Source organism: Quercus robur, chromosome 2 (assembly GCF_932294415.1).
Source record: "Quercus robur chromosome 2, dhQueRobu3.1, whole genome shotgun sequence".
Taxonomy (NCBI): Eukaryota; Viridiplantae; Streptophyta; class Magnoliopsida; order Fagales; family Fagaceae; genus Quercus; species Quercus robur.
Window position 1 is genome coordinate 87,891,122 of NC_065535.1, and position 19,315 is coordinate 87,910,436.

Genomic DNA, 19,315 nt, shown 5'->3' on the forward strand with positions numbered 1-19,315 from the left:
GTTTAAAACTTATAAATAATCGGCTTAAGTATTAATTTACCCCAAGTCTGTGGTCCGAGGAGCCATGCAGGACTTGGGCTCTGTTTAAAACTTATAAATAATTGTAATGTAGACTGGCAAGCGGCAAATAGTCATGAAAGAGAACGTATGCTAAGCCATTTTTATTAATAATAATACCTCCTGAGGTTATTTACATTCCATGGTCGAGGTACAACTTTTTCATCCAAATCCTCTAGGTAGTAGGCGCCTATTCCGGCCACGGATGTGACACGGTATGGTCCCTCCCAATTGGGCCCCAACTTGCCCCAAGAGGGGTTCTTTGCGCTGCCAAGAATCTTCCTCATCACGAGATCACCTGGACCCAGAGGCCGCAGTTTGACGTTAGCATCATACCCTTGTCTTAGCTTCTGGTGATAATAGGCCATGTGAATCGTGGCCTTTTCCCTTCTTTCCTCGGTTAGGTCCAGACTTCTTCCTAACAACTCATCGTTATCACCTGGGGTAAACGAACTAGACCTCAACGTGGGGAAGTTGTTCTCGATTGGAAGCACAGCCTCTGCCCCGTAAGTCATTGAGAAAGGAGTTTCACCGGTCGAACGCCGCGGCGTTGTCCGATAGGTCCATAAGACGTGCGGTAGTTCTTCTACCCATCTCCCCTTTGACTCATCCAATCTTTTCTTCAACCCGTTCACTATGACCTTGTTTACGGCCTCGACTTGCCCATTTCCTTGGGGGTATGCGGGAGTGGAATATCGATTAATGATCCCAAACTCACGGCAATACTCCCTAAAATTCTTGCTGTCAAACTGAAGACCATTATCGGAAATGAGTGTTCTCGGAGTTCCGAAGCGGGTGATAATGTTCTTCCAGATGAATTTCTGGGCGTCCACGTCCCTGATGTTGGCCAAAGGCTCAGCCTCCACCCATTTAGTGAAGTAATCGATTCCGACTATTATGTATCGCTTGTTCCCCGCAGCCTTGGGGAAAGGTCCGAAAATATCAAGACCCCATTGCGCGAACGGCCATGGACTGGAGAGTGGGTTGAGAACCCCTCCGGGTTGGTGGATATTTGGGGCGAATCTTTGGCACTGATCGCACTTCTTAGCGTATTCCTGGGCTTGTTTCTGCATGTTCGGCCACCAGTATCCTTGGGTGAGTGCCCTGTGCGCCAGCGATCTTCCTCCGGTGTGACTTCCACATACTCCCTCATGCAACTCTTCAAGAAGAGACTCGGACTCTTCTGGATGTACGCAGAGCAAGTACGGTCCAGAGTATGAGCACCGATAAAGCTTGCGGTCCTCTGATAGCCAAAAACGAGGAGCATTTCTACGTATCTTCTCGGCTTCTAGTCTTTCCTCCGGTAGGATCTCATCTTGGAGGAAATTCCTTAGGGGGTCCATCCAACTGGGGCTCTGTCTTATCTGATGGACTTGGGTCGGGTTTCCACTGATGGGACTGGCCTTAACTAGATCTTCGACTAGGATTACTAGTGGCAAATTACGTGGCAAGAGTGGCCAGCGAGTCTGCATGAGTGTTTACGCTCCTGGAGATGTGCGTTAAACTGAAGGATTCAAAGCTCTCCTGTAGCCGTTTGACTTGTCCCAGATACTCTTGCATCCTAGTATCTCGAGCTTCCAGCTCTCCCATCACTTGTCCGACCACTAATCTGGAGTCCGAGAAGGCTTCTATTACTCTTCCATCCAACCTTTGAACCATTGCCATTCCTTGAAGTAAGGCTTCGTATTCGGCTTCATTGTTCGTAGCCGAGAATCCGAGTCTTAATGACTTTTCAATGACAGCGCCGTCTGGCGATATTAAAACTATCCCAACTCCTGATCCTCTCTGGTTGGCCGCACCATCCACGTAGACCTTCCAATGCATGGTTTCCCCGGCCGAAATCGCGCCGACCAGTTTTCCGCACATGTCTTTCTTCTCGGTCATCGTTTCTATAGAGGGCTCAGCGAACTCTGCTATCAAGTCTGCGAGGACCTGTCCTTTGACGGAGGGTCTGGGCATATATTTAATATCAAAAGCCCCCAGAAGAGCACTCCACATGGCGATCCTTCCTGTGTAGTCAGCACTTCGAAGCACGGCTCGAAGTGGAAGCTGAGTCAGGACGATGACTGTGTGCGCCTGAAAGTAATGAGGAAGCTTCCGGGTTGCATGCACTATCGCCAAAATTGCCTTCTCTAAGGGTAGGTATCGCACCTCGGCCTCATGTAATGACTTGCTCACATAGTACACCGGTCGCTGTACCCCATTATCATCCCGTATTAGTACCAGGCTTACGGCGTGGGGAGCTACGGCGATGTATGCAAACAGCACCTCGTTTGCCTCAGGACTGGACATGATGGGTGGTCGGGACAGGTAGTCTTTAAGCTGCTGGAAAGCCTGAACGCAATCCTCCGACCATTTGAACTCTTTCCACTTGTTTATCAGGAGGTAAAAAGGCCGGCATCGATCCGCCGATCGCGATATGAATCGGCTTAATGCCGCAATCATGCCAGTGAGCTTCTGCACCTCCTTCGGGTTCCGAGGAGTCTGTAGGCTGTTAATGGCTTTGATTTGGTCAGGACTTACTTCTATTCCCCTGTGGGTGACCATGTACCCTAGGAATTTCCCAGACCCGACTCCGAACGAGCATTTGGAGGCATTTAGCCGCAAGCGATGCTCCCTCAAGATAGCGAAGATGGTTCCAAGGTCTTTCACGTGTTCGGACACCCTTTTGCTCTTCACGACCATATCGTCTATATACACCTCAATGATTTTGCCCAGTTGTGGCTCGAACATCCGAGTCATCATCCTTTGGTATGTCGAACCCGCGTTCTTTAGCCCGAAAGGCATCACCTTATAATGATAATTTCCGATGGGCGTCATGAAAGCCGTTTTCTCTTGGTCCTCCAGCGCAAGGGGTATCTGATGATAGCCCTGGAAGGCGTCCAGGAAACTCATTCGAGGGTGCCCCACGGTTGCGTCCACCAATCGGTCAATTTTGGGTAGGGGGAATGGGTCCTTGGGGCACGCCTTGTTCAGATCCGTGAAGTCTACGCAGACCCTCCACTTCCCCGTCTTCTTCCTTACCACCACTGTGTTTGCCAACCATTCGGGATAAAAGACCTCTTTGATAGCCCCTGCCCTTTTTAATTTTGCCACCTCGTCTCTCACGGCACTAGCGTGCTCCTTTGAAGGGCGTCGGGGTGGCTGCTTCCTCGGAGTGGAAGAGGGGTTGACGTTCAAGTGGTGACAAATAAGGCTGGGATCGACTCCCGGGGCATCGTAGGCGTCCCAAGCGAATACATCGACGTTTTCTCTGAGAAATCTGACAAGTTCCTCCTTTTCTTGAGAGGGCAATTCAGAGCCGACCTGAAAGAACTTCTCCGGGTCATCGTTGACCGCAATCTTATCTAGGCCTTCACACCTTATCTCCTCGGCCAGCCCCTCGTCTTGCTTTGCCGAGGAGGTTGGTTGCTATAAGCTCTTTGGGGCCGAGGTCTCGACCAAGGGCCGATGTAAAATGGCGGCCACCACACACTTCCTGGCCACGGCCTGATCTCCTCGGATTTCTTCTACTCGTCCTCTGGATGGGTATTTCACTTTCTGGTGAAGTGTGGAGGTCACGGCCTCTAGGCTGTGGATCCATGGCCTTGCGACTATCGCGGTGTAGGGTGAATAAGCGTCGACCACGATGAAATTCACCTCCACCACTTCCGCCCCAGTCTGTATGGGCAGTCGGATTTGCCCCTTTGGCGTTACAAGCTTCCCCTCGAAGCTGAGGAGGGGGGAGTCATAAGCCGTTAAATCTTCTGGCGTCAAGTTTAGCCCCTTGTATAGGTCGGGGTACATTATCTCCACCGCACTTCTCGAATCTACTAACACCCTTTTAACATCAAAACCCCCAATCCGCAAGGTGACCACCAAGGCATCATCGTGAGGTTGAATTGTTCCTTCTTTATCCTCATCCGAGAATCCCAGTATCAAAGAGCTTCCCTTTTTTAACCTCTTGGGCTCTCTTTGCCTGCCCATGTAGGGGAAATGATCCACGGCTAATACCTTGGGGATGGGCGGCCCAGTTCTTCCTGGTGCAGCGAGGATGACATGTATCGTCCCGGTGGGGGGTCTTAAAGACACGTCCCTTCGAGGTTCTTGTGCTGCTTGGCCGGGATGGCCGCTTGATGGGTGCAGCAGGTGACGTAACTTTCCTTCTCGGACCAATTGATCCAGGTGATTCCACAGACTCCTGCAGTCCTCAGTAGTATGCCCGTGGTCCTGATGATATTGGCAGTACAAGTTCTGATTACGATTGGCAGGGTTTCCAGCCATCTTTCCCGGCCATCTGAAATAGGGTTCATCCCTTACTTTCTCCAGTACCTGTTGTACTGGCTCTCTGAATACGGCATTCACTGTTTGCGGGGTGCTCTGCCCAGCCTGTCGCGGAAAATCTCTCCTCGGCTAACCAGGATTGTGACGTTCCATTCTGAAATCATTTGCCTTAAAGGGGACGACCTTCTCCTTGCCCTTCCCTTGCAGCTGATCCTCCTCCACTCTTTTGTACTTGTCGATCCTATCCATCAGCTGTTGGACGTCAGTAGCGGGTTTCCCGGTGAGGGATTTCCTTAAGCCATGCCCGGTGGGGAGGCCGCTTGTGAACGTGCTGATAGCAATGTTATCATGGTTGTCATCTAAATCGTTATACACCTCCCAATACCTATCCGAATACGCTTTCAGGGTTTCTCCTTCGTGCATGGACAAGGACAGCAGCGAACTGAGAGGTCGAGGGACTCTAGTGTTTGTAATGAAACGGGAGCAAAAAGCTTGAGTGAGCTGCTTGTAGGAGCCCACGGAGTTTGTCTTCAGGCTGTTGAACCATCTCATCGCCATTGATCCCAAGCTAGAGGGGAAGATTTTGCACATCAGGGCCTCGTTTTGCGAGTAAATTGCCATCTTTTGATTAAACTGACTCACGTGCTCCACCGGGTCTGCTTTGCCATGATAAATGGCGAACGCCGGTTGGTTGAAGCGTCTTGGCATCTTAGCCCCTTCGATTCTATTCGTGAAGGGTGATCTTGAAACCTGATCCAACGCCTTCTTCATGGCGTCGCTCCCCGAACCTTTGCTGGACGGGCGCTCATACTTTCGTACAAGGCGTGGTTCCTTTTCGTAAGAAAAGGTTTCGCTTGGTGGGGTCCTTGACCTTCGTCTGTAACTCACGTCTTCTGGACTAGAAGACTCGCCTGAGTCAGAGGGAGATCGTCTTCGCTGCGCACGTCGTAACTTCCTTTTTAGGTCATCTATCTCTCGCTGCATGGCCTGGTGACTATTTCGCCTCTGAGACACGTGACTTCCTATCTGAGTGTGACTCTGGCTCGTCCGGGTGGTATGCACACTCCCTTCACGATTCCCCCTTTCACCTAGGCCAGTTGGGTTATTTTGCCTCTGGGACTCGGCATGTCGTGTCCGTTGGGAGTTAGCTTGGTGAGGATCCTCTTGGTGCGGGTCTAGTTCTGACATGCTTGACCGTTGCACTAGCTGATGCCCTAGTTCTTCCCACAGACGGCGCCAATTGTAGTTGCACGATTTTCCTGGCCTAACTTCTGTTGATCAGGCCTTCGCCCAAAGCACAACCCACAATAAATATTTGTAGAGAATGGGTTAAAGAACTTGGCCTCAATGAAACTAGCAGGTCTAATGCATGTAGTGTACTGTTCGCAGAAGGAAGTAAGAACGTCAAGAAAAATTCCTCAAGTCTGATTTTATTTCCTTTGTCCCTCTTACAATTCTGCCGTCCCCTTCTTTGAGGGACTTCACTACATTATATATTTTTCTTCTTTTCATCCCAGCCTTACACCTGTTAATCATCCAAGCATCCACTCGAGCACCTGTCCCATCAGACGCCCTCATCAGACCCTTTGTGAGTTGCAGAGGCCAAGGCGGTACTGTTCAGGAGTCTTTTCCTCATTAATGCGGCCAAGAGGGTGGTTGGGGCGCAATTAATGTGGTGGTAGCCTTCCGTGAGATATTTTGAATTTAATTCGTTTTATATGTTGGGAAGGTGAGCTGAAATGGCTGAGCAGAGTTTCTCGTCTGGGCTTCGTGATGTCCGAGGAGGAATTACTCCTCGGACAGGTCTCCTTGACGCTATTGGGGTTGAATAGCGCTTCATATGAGGCTTTTCGTTGGACAGGACACTCCTCGGACGGGCCTGAGCTTGGAATAGCCCATCATTTTTGGGCCGGGCCCCACAAGGGGTATAATAGGAACATTAGTAAATTAATAACTCTTATTTTTAGAAAAATGACAATATTTTAGGACATCCAAAAATGAAATAGAGGACAAACAAAGTGGGACGGAGGTAGTATATTAACCCAACAACTACACAGAACTGCAACAAAATACAAAAACAGAGTAAGCTAAAATAGCTAAACATTTGCAGACACTCCACGGGATGAAACAAAACCCATGGAATCCCAGTAGAGGCATAGCAGCAAAAAAGCAGGGCATGTCTCATATAGCACTTCGCAGCATCTTTGCTTCTCTTTTGTTGTTTCTTTCTTTTATTTTCTCTAAATGTTTGATTTGGTTTGTGTTTTATGGGTGAGGGTTAAACTCAAATGAGTTTTGTTTTCTAGGTTGGAGATTCTATTTTTATGAATTTTGTTTTGTTGGTGGGGATAAATTCAACTGGGTTCTATTTTATTTGAAACAATAAGACCACCAAAACAGCAAAACAGTAAACACCAAAAAAAAAAAAAAAATGAAGAAGAAGACCTTAGACCACCAGTGTATGGGTTCGTGCAAGAGAGATAGGAAATAAAAAGAAAAAGAAGAAAGGAGAAGACAATCAGTGGGTTTCGTGCAAGAGCCGGAAAAAAGAAAAGTCATTCAGAAGAGAAGAAGAAGTTGTCTTTGTTCACCTCAGTGAGTCCCACGAATTTTGATATATTTACAATTGGTGGAAAAAAAAAGAAGAGGTTTTTTTTTTTTTTTTTTTTATTTAAATTTGGTACCGTTGTAAAAAAAAATTTCTCATGTGTACTTTTAATTTGTAATTTTTTAATTAAAATATGCCACATCATTAAAATAAAATATTAAGTTATTGTCCGTTAGCCACATAAGTAATACTGTTAATGGCAGTTAGTAAAGGAACTTATATTGCTCATTTTACAAACTAGAAGGACCAATTGAGCACACAGGATAAACTTGAGGGATCAATATTGTAGTTTCGCCGATATAATAATAGGTAAACCTGAGAGAAAATCCAATTAGATTTTAAATTGGAATTTAATTAAAATCTAATTTTGCACCACTTGTCTCATCTAATCTAAGTTTTAAAATTTTTGTGCTGTAAGAACTGAATTTGGATGGGACCAAGAATAAGATTGGGTTTTAGCCCAACAAGTCCAAACAATGAATTTATAGAGCGTGGGTGAAAGAACTAGTTCTACTCCAAAAGAAAGACAATAAAAATTGCTAAATTGAGGTTATTGAGCACAAGTAAAATGAGAAAATCTGTCATCAGCACAGCCTGAGGAGCTTATGTTATAATGTTTTGTTGATGATCAAAGTCCCATGAGTTCACAATGTTATTACAAAGATTTCTTTAGTTTTTTTCTTTTTGATCCCCCTTTTTAGGTCACCTTCCCATGCTATATATTACAATCTTGGTATCATTCCTACCATACACGTGTAGATTGGATTTTAGGAACTCCTTCTTGTCCCATCCAACACCTCCCAGAACCATCAACTAGTAGCTGTAAGGCTGCTTGATCACTGTTCAAGTATCACCTCTACATTAATGCGGCCAGAGAGTTGGTTGGGAGGCATTTAATATAGAGATAGCAGCTTTTAAAGATATTTGTTGCCATCCTTTGCTCCTCTCTTATCCAATGCCCGACTCTTAGTTGTGATGCAACCTTGAAGGATGCTTGGGATGATAAGACATTCTTACTGACCTCGGATCTCCATTTCCGAGATGAATTTTCTCCTCGGATGTATTTTGGACTATCACATACAATCTTTATTTCTTCTTCTTATACCATTCCCATTATAACCTTATTTAACCATCCTCGGATTGGGCTACAGGCCCAATTCATACAGCTTTAATATTACCTTCTAGATAGTTAGCCCCCACATGTGCCAAGTGAGTTAATTCAATGTAAAAATTAGATTTCAATTAGAGTTTAATTTTACGACATGTGTCCCATCTAATCTAAGTTTTTTAATTTTTATACCAAATGAGTTAATTTAGTATAAAAAACGAGGAGTTCAATATATGTAAACCATAAAAAACATAATTTTTAAATGATTTTATATTTATGAGCCTTTTTTTTTTTAACTAAAAACAAATCAATTTTAAAAGTCATCTATATGTATATGTGTGTGTGTGTGTGTGTGTGTATTAATAAGTAAAACTGAGAGAAAATCCAACTAGACTTTAAATTGAAATTCAATCAAAGCCTAATTTTAAGCCACATATTTCATCTAATCAAAATTTTTAAAATTTTGAATCAAGTTAGTTAAGTTTAGTGTAAAAATTGGATTTCAATTAGAGTTTAATTTTACAATACGTGTTCCATCTAATTGAAATTTTTAAATTTTTGTGCCAAATGAATTAATTTAGAGTAGAAAACGAGGAGTCCAATATAAATAAATCATAAAAAAACATAATCATATATCTAACACTATATATAAAATTAGAGGAAGAGAGAGTTTGAATGATTATATATTAATGAGCTTTTTTTTTTTTTTTTTTTTATAACTTAAAACAATTCATTTGGCACCAATTTTTTTTTTTTTATATATATTAATAGGTAAAACTTAGAGAAAATCCGATTAGATTCTACAATTGAAGTCCAATTTTGCGTCATGTGTCCTAAATTATTTATTTTTAGAGAGAGTTTTATTTCTTAACTTTGGAATCAAATGTAGGACCATATCATAAATATCCATTCAAGTGAGTTATTGTATACAAAAACCAAAGAGTTTAGAATTAATGAACATAAAAATATTTTAAAAATAGACAATCTATATTTTCTACCTAATGACATTCTTACAAGACTTTTTAAATAATTAAAAAATAATAATAGTGACTATCAATAATATTTAAATTATATACGTAAGATTATTATACTATGCATCTTAATGTGTATCTTTTAAGTATATTCATGCATATGCATGAGGTTACAAGCTAGTTTATATAGTAATAAATTACTAAAACCAAACTCAATTCCTAATTAATTTGGGTCAAAGCTTGATTATTGAATTATAAAAATAACCTTTAACTCTAAGAACTCAAATAAAATATTAATAACTTAATTAGCTAATAGGATTTAAAATAAAATCTAATTGACCAATAATTGACTCTTAAAATTAAGAGAAGTGATACGTTCACAATATTTTCAAGACATTTTCACAACAAATCTTAGATTGCAAATTATTACATATTTTTAATTTGAATTCACCACTGAAAATTATTTCCTTATCTATTAGTAATAACTCGTAACAATCTGACACATAGAATTTATTGTGAAAAAATTGTGCAAATATTATGGACGTAGCATTTTTCTAAAATTAAATAATCAATATTCCTGCTTAAGCAAGTTCAGGTCAATGTTGGCCTTTGCGTAGGACTTCAGTTTGCACTGAACCCTTTATTACAAAGCAACTATAATCAATTTCACACTTCATGTACATAATACATTAGTGTGTAGCCCACTATGCCACCACTACCCAGAAAAGGCAAAAGGGAAACTTTGTATAATAAATAGACAAATTATTATTGCCGTACACCTCCTTATTTAATGACATAAAAACCCACCAAACCAAAAAGAGAAAAAATAAATAAATTAAAAAATTAAAATAGGCAATAAGAAACAAACCATAATTTTGTTGGTGCTTAGTGCCTATATTAGGTAGTTGCATTGATAACATTTTTGAGGTCCCTCTACAACCTTGCTATTTTCTGCTGAGTGGTCACTCTCTCACAGTGTTGCATCTCACTGTTTTGTGCTTTTTAATATACCAAATATGATATAAGAAGTTAAGAATGTCATTCTCAAAAGAACGGTTTAAATTCACATGTTTAAAGGGGCCTCTTAAATATTTCTTTCTGAAAAGGATATAGGACAAGACAACTAATTCCCACACCTTTCTAAATTTTATTAGAGATATAAGTAAGGGGGGGACCTTATTCGACACTTACCTTAAATTTTACTACTTTTTTTTAGCTTTTTATTTATTTATTTTAATAGTTACTTTTTTTAAAGCTTTGAGACTGATATGAAAGACTGAAAGTGATATATTACACAAGTAAGGTATGTTACAACTTACAAGTTACAACAACATTGAATTTGGATTTTTTTTGTTACTTCATTCATACCACGTTTGGTTAGCATGGAATTGGGACACGGGGTTTCAATGCAGTTTCTTTCTGCAATCTAGTTTCTATGTATTTTAGTGCATAAAAATCCAAAAACCAATTTAGCTCAACAAGATCAAATGTACTAAGAAGGTTGTGATTAATTGATCCATGATGTAACATGAAAATCTAGTTTTACATTATTAAGATGGAGGCTACAAATTAATCATCAAGGAGGAGGGTTTCAAAAAACAAAGGTGACAAAAACATAAATCCCTATAATCAAAAAAAGAAAAGAAAAGAAACTAGCTTGCTTTATATATAAATTAGCTTGTAATTCCATGCATATATATATGGATCACTTAAAGATATACAATAAGATGCATAATATAATTCCTATATATATAATTTAAATACTATTGATAGTCATTTTTATATTTTGTTAACTCTTTAAAAAATGTTGTAAGGATATTATTAGGTATCAAATATAAGTTGTCCATGTTTATTTATTTATTTATTTATTATTGTGAAGCAATTTTTTATTATTATTTACGATTCATTTATTCTAGACTATTTGATTTTTGTACTTAATAACTCATTTGGATGAATATTTATGATGTGGTCCCATATTTGATTCTAAAATTAAAAAATAAAACTCTTTAAAAATAAATAATTTAGGACACATAGCGCTAAATTGAAACTCTAATTTGGAATTATAATTTGAGTTTCTTTCAGCTTCACCTATTATATATATATATATATATATATATAAAATATAATATAATATAATATAATATATATATATATATATATGTTCCTATTACCAAAAAAAGAAGAAGAGATTTTTTAATTTCAATGGAATTATGGAACTATGCTAAAGAAGAGAAATAGTATAAAATTAAATGGAACTTAGGGTTGTTTGAATTGAGGGAGAAATGAGGGGGAGTGGAGGGGAGTAAAATAGAGTTAACTAAAAAATGCTAATTTTGAGCCAAATTTACTATACTTTGCTCTGCTCCCCCTCAATTTAAACGGACCATTTAATGATCCAAAAAAGTATTTTCTATTTTGACTCAACCCAGTAGTCCAACTGGAAATTGCAGTTTACATCCGTTTTTGAGTTATTACAATGTTTTAATTCTTTATGAAATATTTTTTTACACTAATTATTTATTAATCTATACCCATCTATATTTATATCTATATCTAATATAAGGACAAAACTTATGAACAATATCTTAGGTATTATTTCTTAGGTTATTCTCTTTAAATTCTGCCATGTGACCACTTAACTAAAAAATATACTTCTATCCCATGAGAAAAAAACCACGTGATAGAATCTTATGATGTGAATCTAAAGAATAGCACTTAAGTATTGTACCTAAGTCTTGCCCCTAATATAAAATCAAAAGTTATCTCGATCATCTAATATAAAATAAAAAATTCTAACTTTTGTTGACTTTCTATATTTACACTCTTTTTTTTTTTTGTTTGAAAACTCACATTTTTCCATGCCATTATTGTAATATATGTTTCTTATTAAAAAGTCTTGCCCCTAATATAAAATCAAAAGTTATCTCGATAATCTAATATAAAATAAAAAATTCTAACTTTTGTTGACTTTCTATATTCACACTCTTTTATTTTTTTGAAAACTCACATTTTTCCATGCCATTATTGTAATATATCTTTCTTATTTAAGTTTAAATTTTTAAATAAATATTTCATATAAAACCTCCTATATTTATACATCTGATCTTTAAAGTTTGGGGTTGTTTCATTTTGGTCCTTTATCTTTCAAAATTTTCATTTTGACGTTTTATGTTTGATTCATTTTAATATTGGCCATTTAAATTTCAATATTTTCAGTTTGGTCCTTCATATTTGATTTAGTTTTCTATGTGTTACTTTATGTTTCAAAAGTTTCATTTCCATAAAATCTAAACTGAAAGATCAAAATAAAAAAAAAAAAAAAAAAAAAAAAATTTGAAACTTAAAATTTCAAAAAAAAGAAAAGAAAAAAGAATCAAATATAAATAAAAATTTTAAAACTAAATGGCAAATATGAACATAAAGTCAAATATGACTGACCAAAATTAAAATTTTGAAACATAAAAGACTTAAAAACAAATAACATTAAATTTTACGGCATCAAAAGTTTACTTTGGTCAAGACTTTAATATGCAATCATAGGCTTAGATCTAAAGATTTATTTTAAATTTTATTATCAAAGCTTTCATTTACCTAGGCAAGATTCCGAACTCTTCAACTTTTTGTCTCACTCTATGAGTAGGAGACAACAATAAATAAATGCAGATTTCTCCACCGACGTTTTTTTTGTTTGGCAAGTACACCTACTCTTTTTTTTTAGTACCTGAGAGATACGATCTGATTAATTACTCAAGTCTTAATTTGTATTCATCATTCTATAATTAATTACCTTAGCTTAGTCCCAACTCTAAAGCTAATAATGTTGGCTCATTAAAAAAAAAAAAAAAAAGCTAATAAACTTGGCTTAATTTTTTTTTTTTTTTTTTAGAATACTAAGTATTTAACACACACAAAGAGAGAAGAAGCTTGGCTTAAGTTTTTATAACTATATCACAATTTTTTTGTCATAATTTTGACATGACATATTGTAAATAGTTGTTTATCACTTATTTATAAACTCACAAATTTTTTTTTATCACTCATATTTTACTACATCATAATTGTGATAAAGAAGTTATAAAATAGCTTGTGGTATTAGATTTTTTTTTAAAATATTTTCAAATGCAAGCCCAAAAAAAAAGTCTAGTACCTTACTTTTATTAAGCTTTTGTTTTTAGAAAGAGCTTTTATTAAGCTTTAAGTGGTATACTTTTCATATATATATTTTTATTTTTATGTTTTTAGTTTTAATGGGCTCGAGTGATATACAATGTATAAGTGATATAATTCAATAACTCATAAAAATTATCCGAAAATTGCAATTAAAGTGTCCATAAAAGAACTGAAAGGAAAATGAATTCCCACATTGTAATAAATTAATAATAATTAAAGATAATTAAGGAAGTGGAACCAATAAAAAATGTTGACTAATGGAGTAGATTTCAATTGGTCCAATATGGACCGCATATCACGGTGAAAAAACAAAGATCGGACGGTTAAAGAAGCTTCTGATTGGTGCATCGTAAATTCCCCCCAGAAAAAGAAGAAAGATTTGTATAACATCTCGTTCTTCTCCGATCTCGCGCTATATTAATAAATACACTATCAAAATAAAGAAACAAAGAATAAACTCACACACACTACACATAAACCAGTTGAGAGAGAGAGAGAGAAGGAGGTTAGGGCAAATCTTGGTGGATCTAGATCTTTAGAGAAACAGCCATGGCGAGAGGAGCTCTCGCTTTTCAACAACAACAACGACGACGATGGATCTCTCTGTGTCTCTTGCTTTTCTTCTTCGTCCATGTCGATGTCGCTCGCTGCTTCTACCTCCCCGGCGTCGCTCCCCAAGATTTCCAATTGGTATATAATCATTCTCTCTCTCTCTCTCTTTTTAGGGTTTCAGCTTAGATCTTGGATCCATTTCTGTTTGGATCTGTGTCAACTTGATTCATTTCTATATTTAGGTGAAAATTGTCGGGATCTGTGTTGTGTAGTTGATGCAATGATTAAATTTTTCTGGATTTCCTATGTGTAATTATTGTGAATCGCAGCGTTTTCTTTTGCTATAAACTTAGCTTACATGTTAATCTATAAAGATATATCTTTTCCTATAGGATTTGATAAAAAGTTTGAACTTTGTATGTGTGTGTGTGGAAGGAAATTCTAAACAGTGGTTGAATTAGAAATAGTTTTGACCAATATGAAATTGCGTGTTTTAGGGATTTAGAATTTAGCCTGGGGAGTTGTTGACCGATGATCATCGATTCTTGAACTCTAGATCTATAAGATTTGTTACTTTTGAAGACTTATGTATTAGAAATTTGTTTTCTTGGAGCTATTGAATTCCCTGGATACTTGCATACTTCGCTGTATCTACGAGATATGTGGACATATAGGGAGTTTGTCTCAAATCTGTAGATTAAGCAGCTTACGAACAAATGATCCCGACTCTTGGGATCTATGTTTTTCGGTATGTTGGATTTTATTGACTTCCAAAGTTTTTTCTAAACGGGTGCCATAAGATGTGTAGATTGAGGATGCTTGCCAACAAACCTGTTATATGAATGCGATTTAAGTTTAGATATATTTCATCGAGTTTGAATGCTCATGTGTATACTTTTATAGAAAGAAAAAAAAGTATGTTGCATATACCAGCATGGGCTTTTTTTATCCAATGAAATTAGAAAGCTTAAACTTTTTTTACTCTGGTTACCTAGTACTCCTGCGTTGGTAGAAATCTAGCTGTTTTAGTGGTTATATGATGATAATGAAATCCTCCCATATGTTATCTCATGCTTTGGATGTTTGCCCATTGATGTAACCACATTCCTCTGTTGTGATGCTAAAACCAATTTTGGATAAATTGAGATCGTTTTGATGTTTAAAATTTTATTTTACATTGCCTGCAGGGGGATGAGTTGAAGGTGAAAGTGAACAAATTGACCTCTACAAAAACTCAGCTTCCTTACTCGTACTATTCCCTCCCATATTGTCCTCCAGAGAAGATAGTTGACAGTGCCGAGAATCTTGGGGAGGTTCTTCGTGGTGATCGTATTGAAAACTCTCCTTATGTGGTCAGTTAGATTTTTTGGATGAATTATTTTTCCTCTTGTTTAGTCAATATGTTTGGCTATTGAGCTGCTGATCACTTTTGTTTGTTGCAGTTTAAAATGAGAGAACCACAGATGTGCAATGTTTTATGTCGAGTAACTCTCAATGCGAAAACTGCAAAGGCATTCAAGGAAAAGATAGATGATGAGTATCGGGTGAACATGTAAGGCAGTAATTTAGAGGATTTTGAATGTGAATTATAATCTTATGTGAATAACCAGCTAACTTTATGACAATTTTTTTGGTTACCTTCATTCCATATGTCAAGGATTTTGGATAATCTTCCTCTGGTTGTCCCTATAAGAAGGCCTGATCAGGAAAATTCTATTGTGTATCAACATGGCTTCCATGTGGGTCTGAGAGGACAGTATGCAGGGGTAAGAAGTGGAACAATTACCATTTGTTTTAACTAGTAAGCTAAAACTTTTAGCAATGTAGTCATCCAAGTAATTTTTATTTTTTACTCTTTAATATAATTATTTGCAGAGCAAGGAAGAAAAACATTTTATCCACAATCACTTAACCTTTACAGTCAAGATTCATAAAGATCCAGTGACAGAATTATCAAGGATTGTCGGATTTGAGGTCAGACCATTCAGGTAAGATTATTATTCCTCTCCGTATCATCTGTTTATCAATTTCTGCTAATTTCTTTCTTCGATAATATTTTTTGCCTGTATAATAATGATATTTTATAATTTTTCTAAGTACAGTATCAGGCATGTATATGATGGTCAATGGAATGAAAAGACCCGTTTAAAAACTTGTGATCCTCATGCAAAAGCCTTGGTTACCAACTCCGAAACTCCTCAAGAGGTTGAAGATAAGAAGGAAATTATATTTACGTATGATGTTAACTTCGAGGTCAGTTACCATACCTCTTAGTAAAGGAAGAACTTTGCTGTTTGCCATTGGGTTTATTATGATATTCTCTTTTTGATTATCTTGCCCTTCGTTAAACCCTGCAGGAGAGTGATGTGAAATGGGCATCTCGGTGGGATACCTATCTTCTGATGGCTGATGATCAAATTCACTGGTTCTCAATTGTTAATTCTTTGATGATTGTTCTTTTCCTCTCGGGCATGGTGGCTATGATCATGTTGCGGACACTTTACCGGGACATCTCCAAGTACAACCAGTTAGAGACTCAGGAAGAAGCCCAAGAAGAGACAGGGTGGAAACTGGTGCATGGGGATGTTTTCAGGCCTCCATCAAACCCAGACTTACTATGTGTTTACGCTGGGACAGGAGTTCAGTTTTTTGGGATGATTGTTGTCACTATGATGTTTGCTGTCCTTGGATTCCTCTCTCCCTCAAACCGGGGTGGATTGATGACGGCCATGCTTTTACTCTGGGTCTTTATGGGACTGTTTGCTGGATATTTTGCAGCCCGCCTCTATAAGATGTTCAAGGGGGCAGAATGGAAGAAAATTGCTCTCAAAACAGCTTTCTTGTTTCCTGCAACTGTCTTTGCGATTTTCTTCATCCTGAATGCTGTAATTTGGGGGCAGAGGTCCTCTGGGGCAGTGCCATTCGGAACCATGTTTGCTCTGGTTTTCTTGTGGTTTGGCATCTCAGTTCCCCTTGTTTTTGTGGGTAGTTATGTGGGTTTTAGGAAGCCTGCAATTGAGGATCCTGTGAAAACCAATAAGATCCCTAGGCAGATCCCTGAACAGGCTTGGTACATGAACCCAGCATTCTCTATCTTAATTGGAGGCATACTCCCCTTTGGTGCCGTTTTTATCGAGCTCTTTTTCATCCTCACTTCAATATGGTTGCAACAGTTCTATTACATATTTGGGTTCCTCTTCATTGTCTTCCTCATCCTTATTGTCACATGTGCCGAGATTACAATTGTACTTTGCTACTTCCAGCTGTGCAGTGAGGACTACCTCTGGTGGTGGAGGTCGTATTTGACTTCGGGTTCCTCTGCACTCTATCTTTTCCTCTATGCTGCCTTCTACTTCTTTACAAAGCTTGAGATCACAAAGCCGGTGTCTGGGATGTTGTACTTTGGCTACATGCTGATTGCCTCATACTCATTTTTCGTGCTGACTGGTACAATTGGTTTCTATGCATGCTTCTGGTTCACAAGGCTTATCTACTCATCAGTGAAGATTGATTAGTTAATTTTTGCAAAGTGAGGAATGTGGCTGTTTGGTACCACCTGAGGAAGCGCACAGAATTACCAATTGGGATGAGAAACATGGTGAACCCTTCTGGACCTACCATTCGGGTTCAGTTTTGAATTTTAAAATCATAGAAATTGTTATTATTGTTTAGTCTTCTCTATACAGGTTCTTTGGCAGTTCTTAGTTTCTCCCTTTCCCTCTTCCCCCCTTCCCTTTTGTTTCTAATTCTTTGTTCTCATTGTCTTCTTGTTTTGTATTAAACGTTTGCCCAAATGGCCTACTTTAGAAATGAAAAACAGATTCTTGTATCAACTGCCTGTTGTTTATCTGTTTGTTGTAGCCGAATTCCTTAAAACTAATCAATTTATGCTTTTTAATAATACAATAAAGATGGAAGATCAATTTATGGTGCCCTGTGCTATAATTGTCCTCAAATCTGTGTAGTTTAGTAGTATATCTATTCTTCTCTCTACGCTACTATGTTTATTTCTGTGGTAAAAATACTTTTGACCCTATATGTTCGAGGTGGATCGGTCAAAGATTATCTATTGCAACTTTTAGCCAAGCAAAGAGGCGAGAAGATAAAAGATGACACGGGCAGTGTAGCTGACAGGTTATTCAATTGAAACTGTAGAAGCAAAATGAACTCCTAACCTTTTTTAACTAGCTAAATTGAAGGCATATTGGCAGTTGTGAATACCATTAAGTTATAGTAAAACACATGCTTTAAGCTGTTATTGGTAGTTGTCAAATGTTATACCATTATGTTATAGCAATACTCAAATGTTTTAACTTCAAACTGGGGCAGTACTTAGGATGGAACTTGAAGACCTTAAGACTCCTGTACTGACAATTACCTTGACTTTGAAAACACCTTCATTGCCAACACAAATTAAGGAGACAAAGGATCTCATTGTCTCAAACTACCACTGAGGACCCCAAAATTCATAGGGACACCAAGAACAAATAGGCAATGTAAAGCTTAAATATCTTGAAATTGACTTTTCAACAACGATTCAGTCTTCTCCATCTCCCTTGAAATTCTTAGGTTCATGGTCGTGATATTTCAACGCTAATCAGTTTATTTTAGCATAAATTGTGAACAAACTTCTCAAGTTTAGTATTGTGTATATGTCATACGAACTCGGATATCAGGACATCCTACTTAGATCTTACGTCTTCCCAAAACTTGGTGGTAACCTAACAAACATTATCTATTTTTGGGACTTGATTTTAACACAACCTTCTTTCATTTTGTTGTTCACCCTGGCCTGCTTCCTTTCCTTTTATTTACTTTAGTTTTAATTTATTTGAGAGAAATTCCACTTTAATGCTTTATGGGGGGTTTCAAATTAGATTCTGTAGTTTTATAAGTCACAAATTAAACCCTAAACCTTTTTTCAATTCAAACCCTATGCTCGTGCAATTAGTGACAAAGAAAGAGAGAAGAGAAGGTTTGAATTGAAACATATTAAGTTAAATTTAATTTGTAACTAATGAAATATTAGGATTAATTTGAAAATCCCCTAAATTATAGGGTTTAATTTGCACCTTCTAAAACAATAGTATTTAGCGTGCCTTTGGCATGCTAAAAAAACAGCTGCGTTTCTCTATTTTGCTTAATTTTGTCGATCCCTTTTCACTGTTCATGGGGCCCATAGTTAAAAGAAAAAAACGCAAATTATTTTTGACAAAACGGTGCGTTTAGCAATGGATAGTTTTTGAATTTGGCATTCCTCTTCAATCGTATCTTGCAAGAAGATCTCCCTTCTTCTTCCTCATCAATACCCCAAGTTCGTCCTCAAGCTCTTCAATTTTACATCTACCACCAACTATCCCAATTTATGTGAAGTATCTGATACACAAAAACTCTCTAAAACAACCTTTATTCGGATAAAGTGATACAAACTCTTTGGAACAACTCTTATCATTGTGATTTTCTTGGCTGCAAGAGTCTATCCACCACAAAGCTGATGCTGCCGCTGTGAGGAAGAGATGCCGATGTCATACCACTGTGAGTTGTATTTAAATTTTTTGAGTTTTCTAATGTGTCAGTGTGTTTTCC

The 19,315-nt window shown here is 37.8% G+C and overlaps 1 protein-coding gene across 1 annotated transcript; it reads left to right on the forward strand.

Moving 5' to 3' along the window:
- The first annotated feature begins 13,602 nt into the window (after positions 1-13,602).
- Positions 13,603-17,562, forward strand: LOC126715631 (transmembrane 9 superfamily member 10). Its single transcript, XM_050416336.1, has 7 exons — positions 13,603-13,867; positions 14,917-15,081; positions 15,172-15,281; positions 15,387-15,495; positions 15,605-15,717; positions 15,832-15,982; positions 16,087-17,562. The coding sequence occupies exons 1-7, from the start codon at positions 13,727-13,729 to the stop codon at positions 17,242-17,244; spliced, it is 1,947 nt and encodes a 648-aa protein (XP_050272293.1). The 5' UTR covers positions 13,603-13,726; the 3' UTR covers positions 17,245-17,562.
- The last annotated feature ends 1,753 nt before the right edge of the window (positions 17,563-19,315 follow it).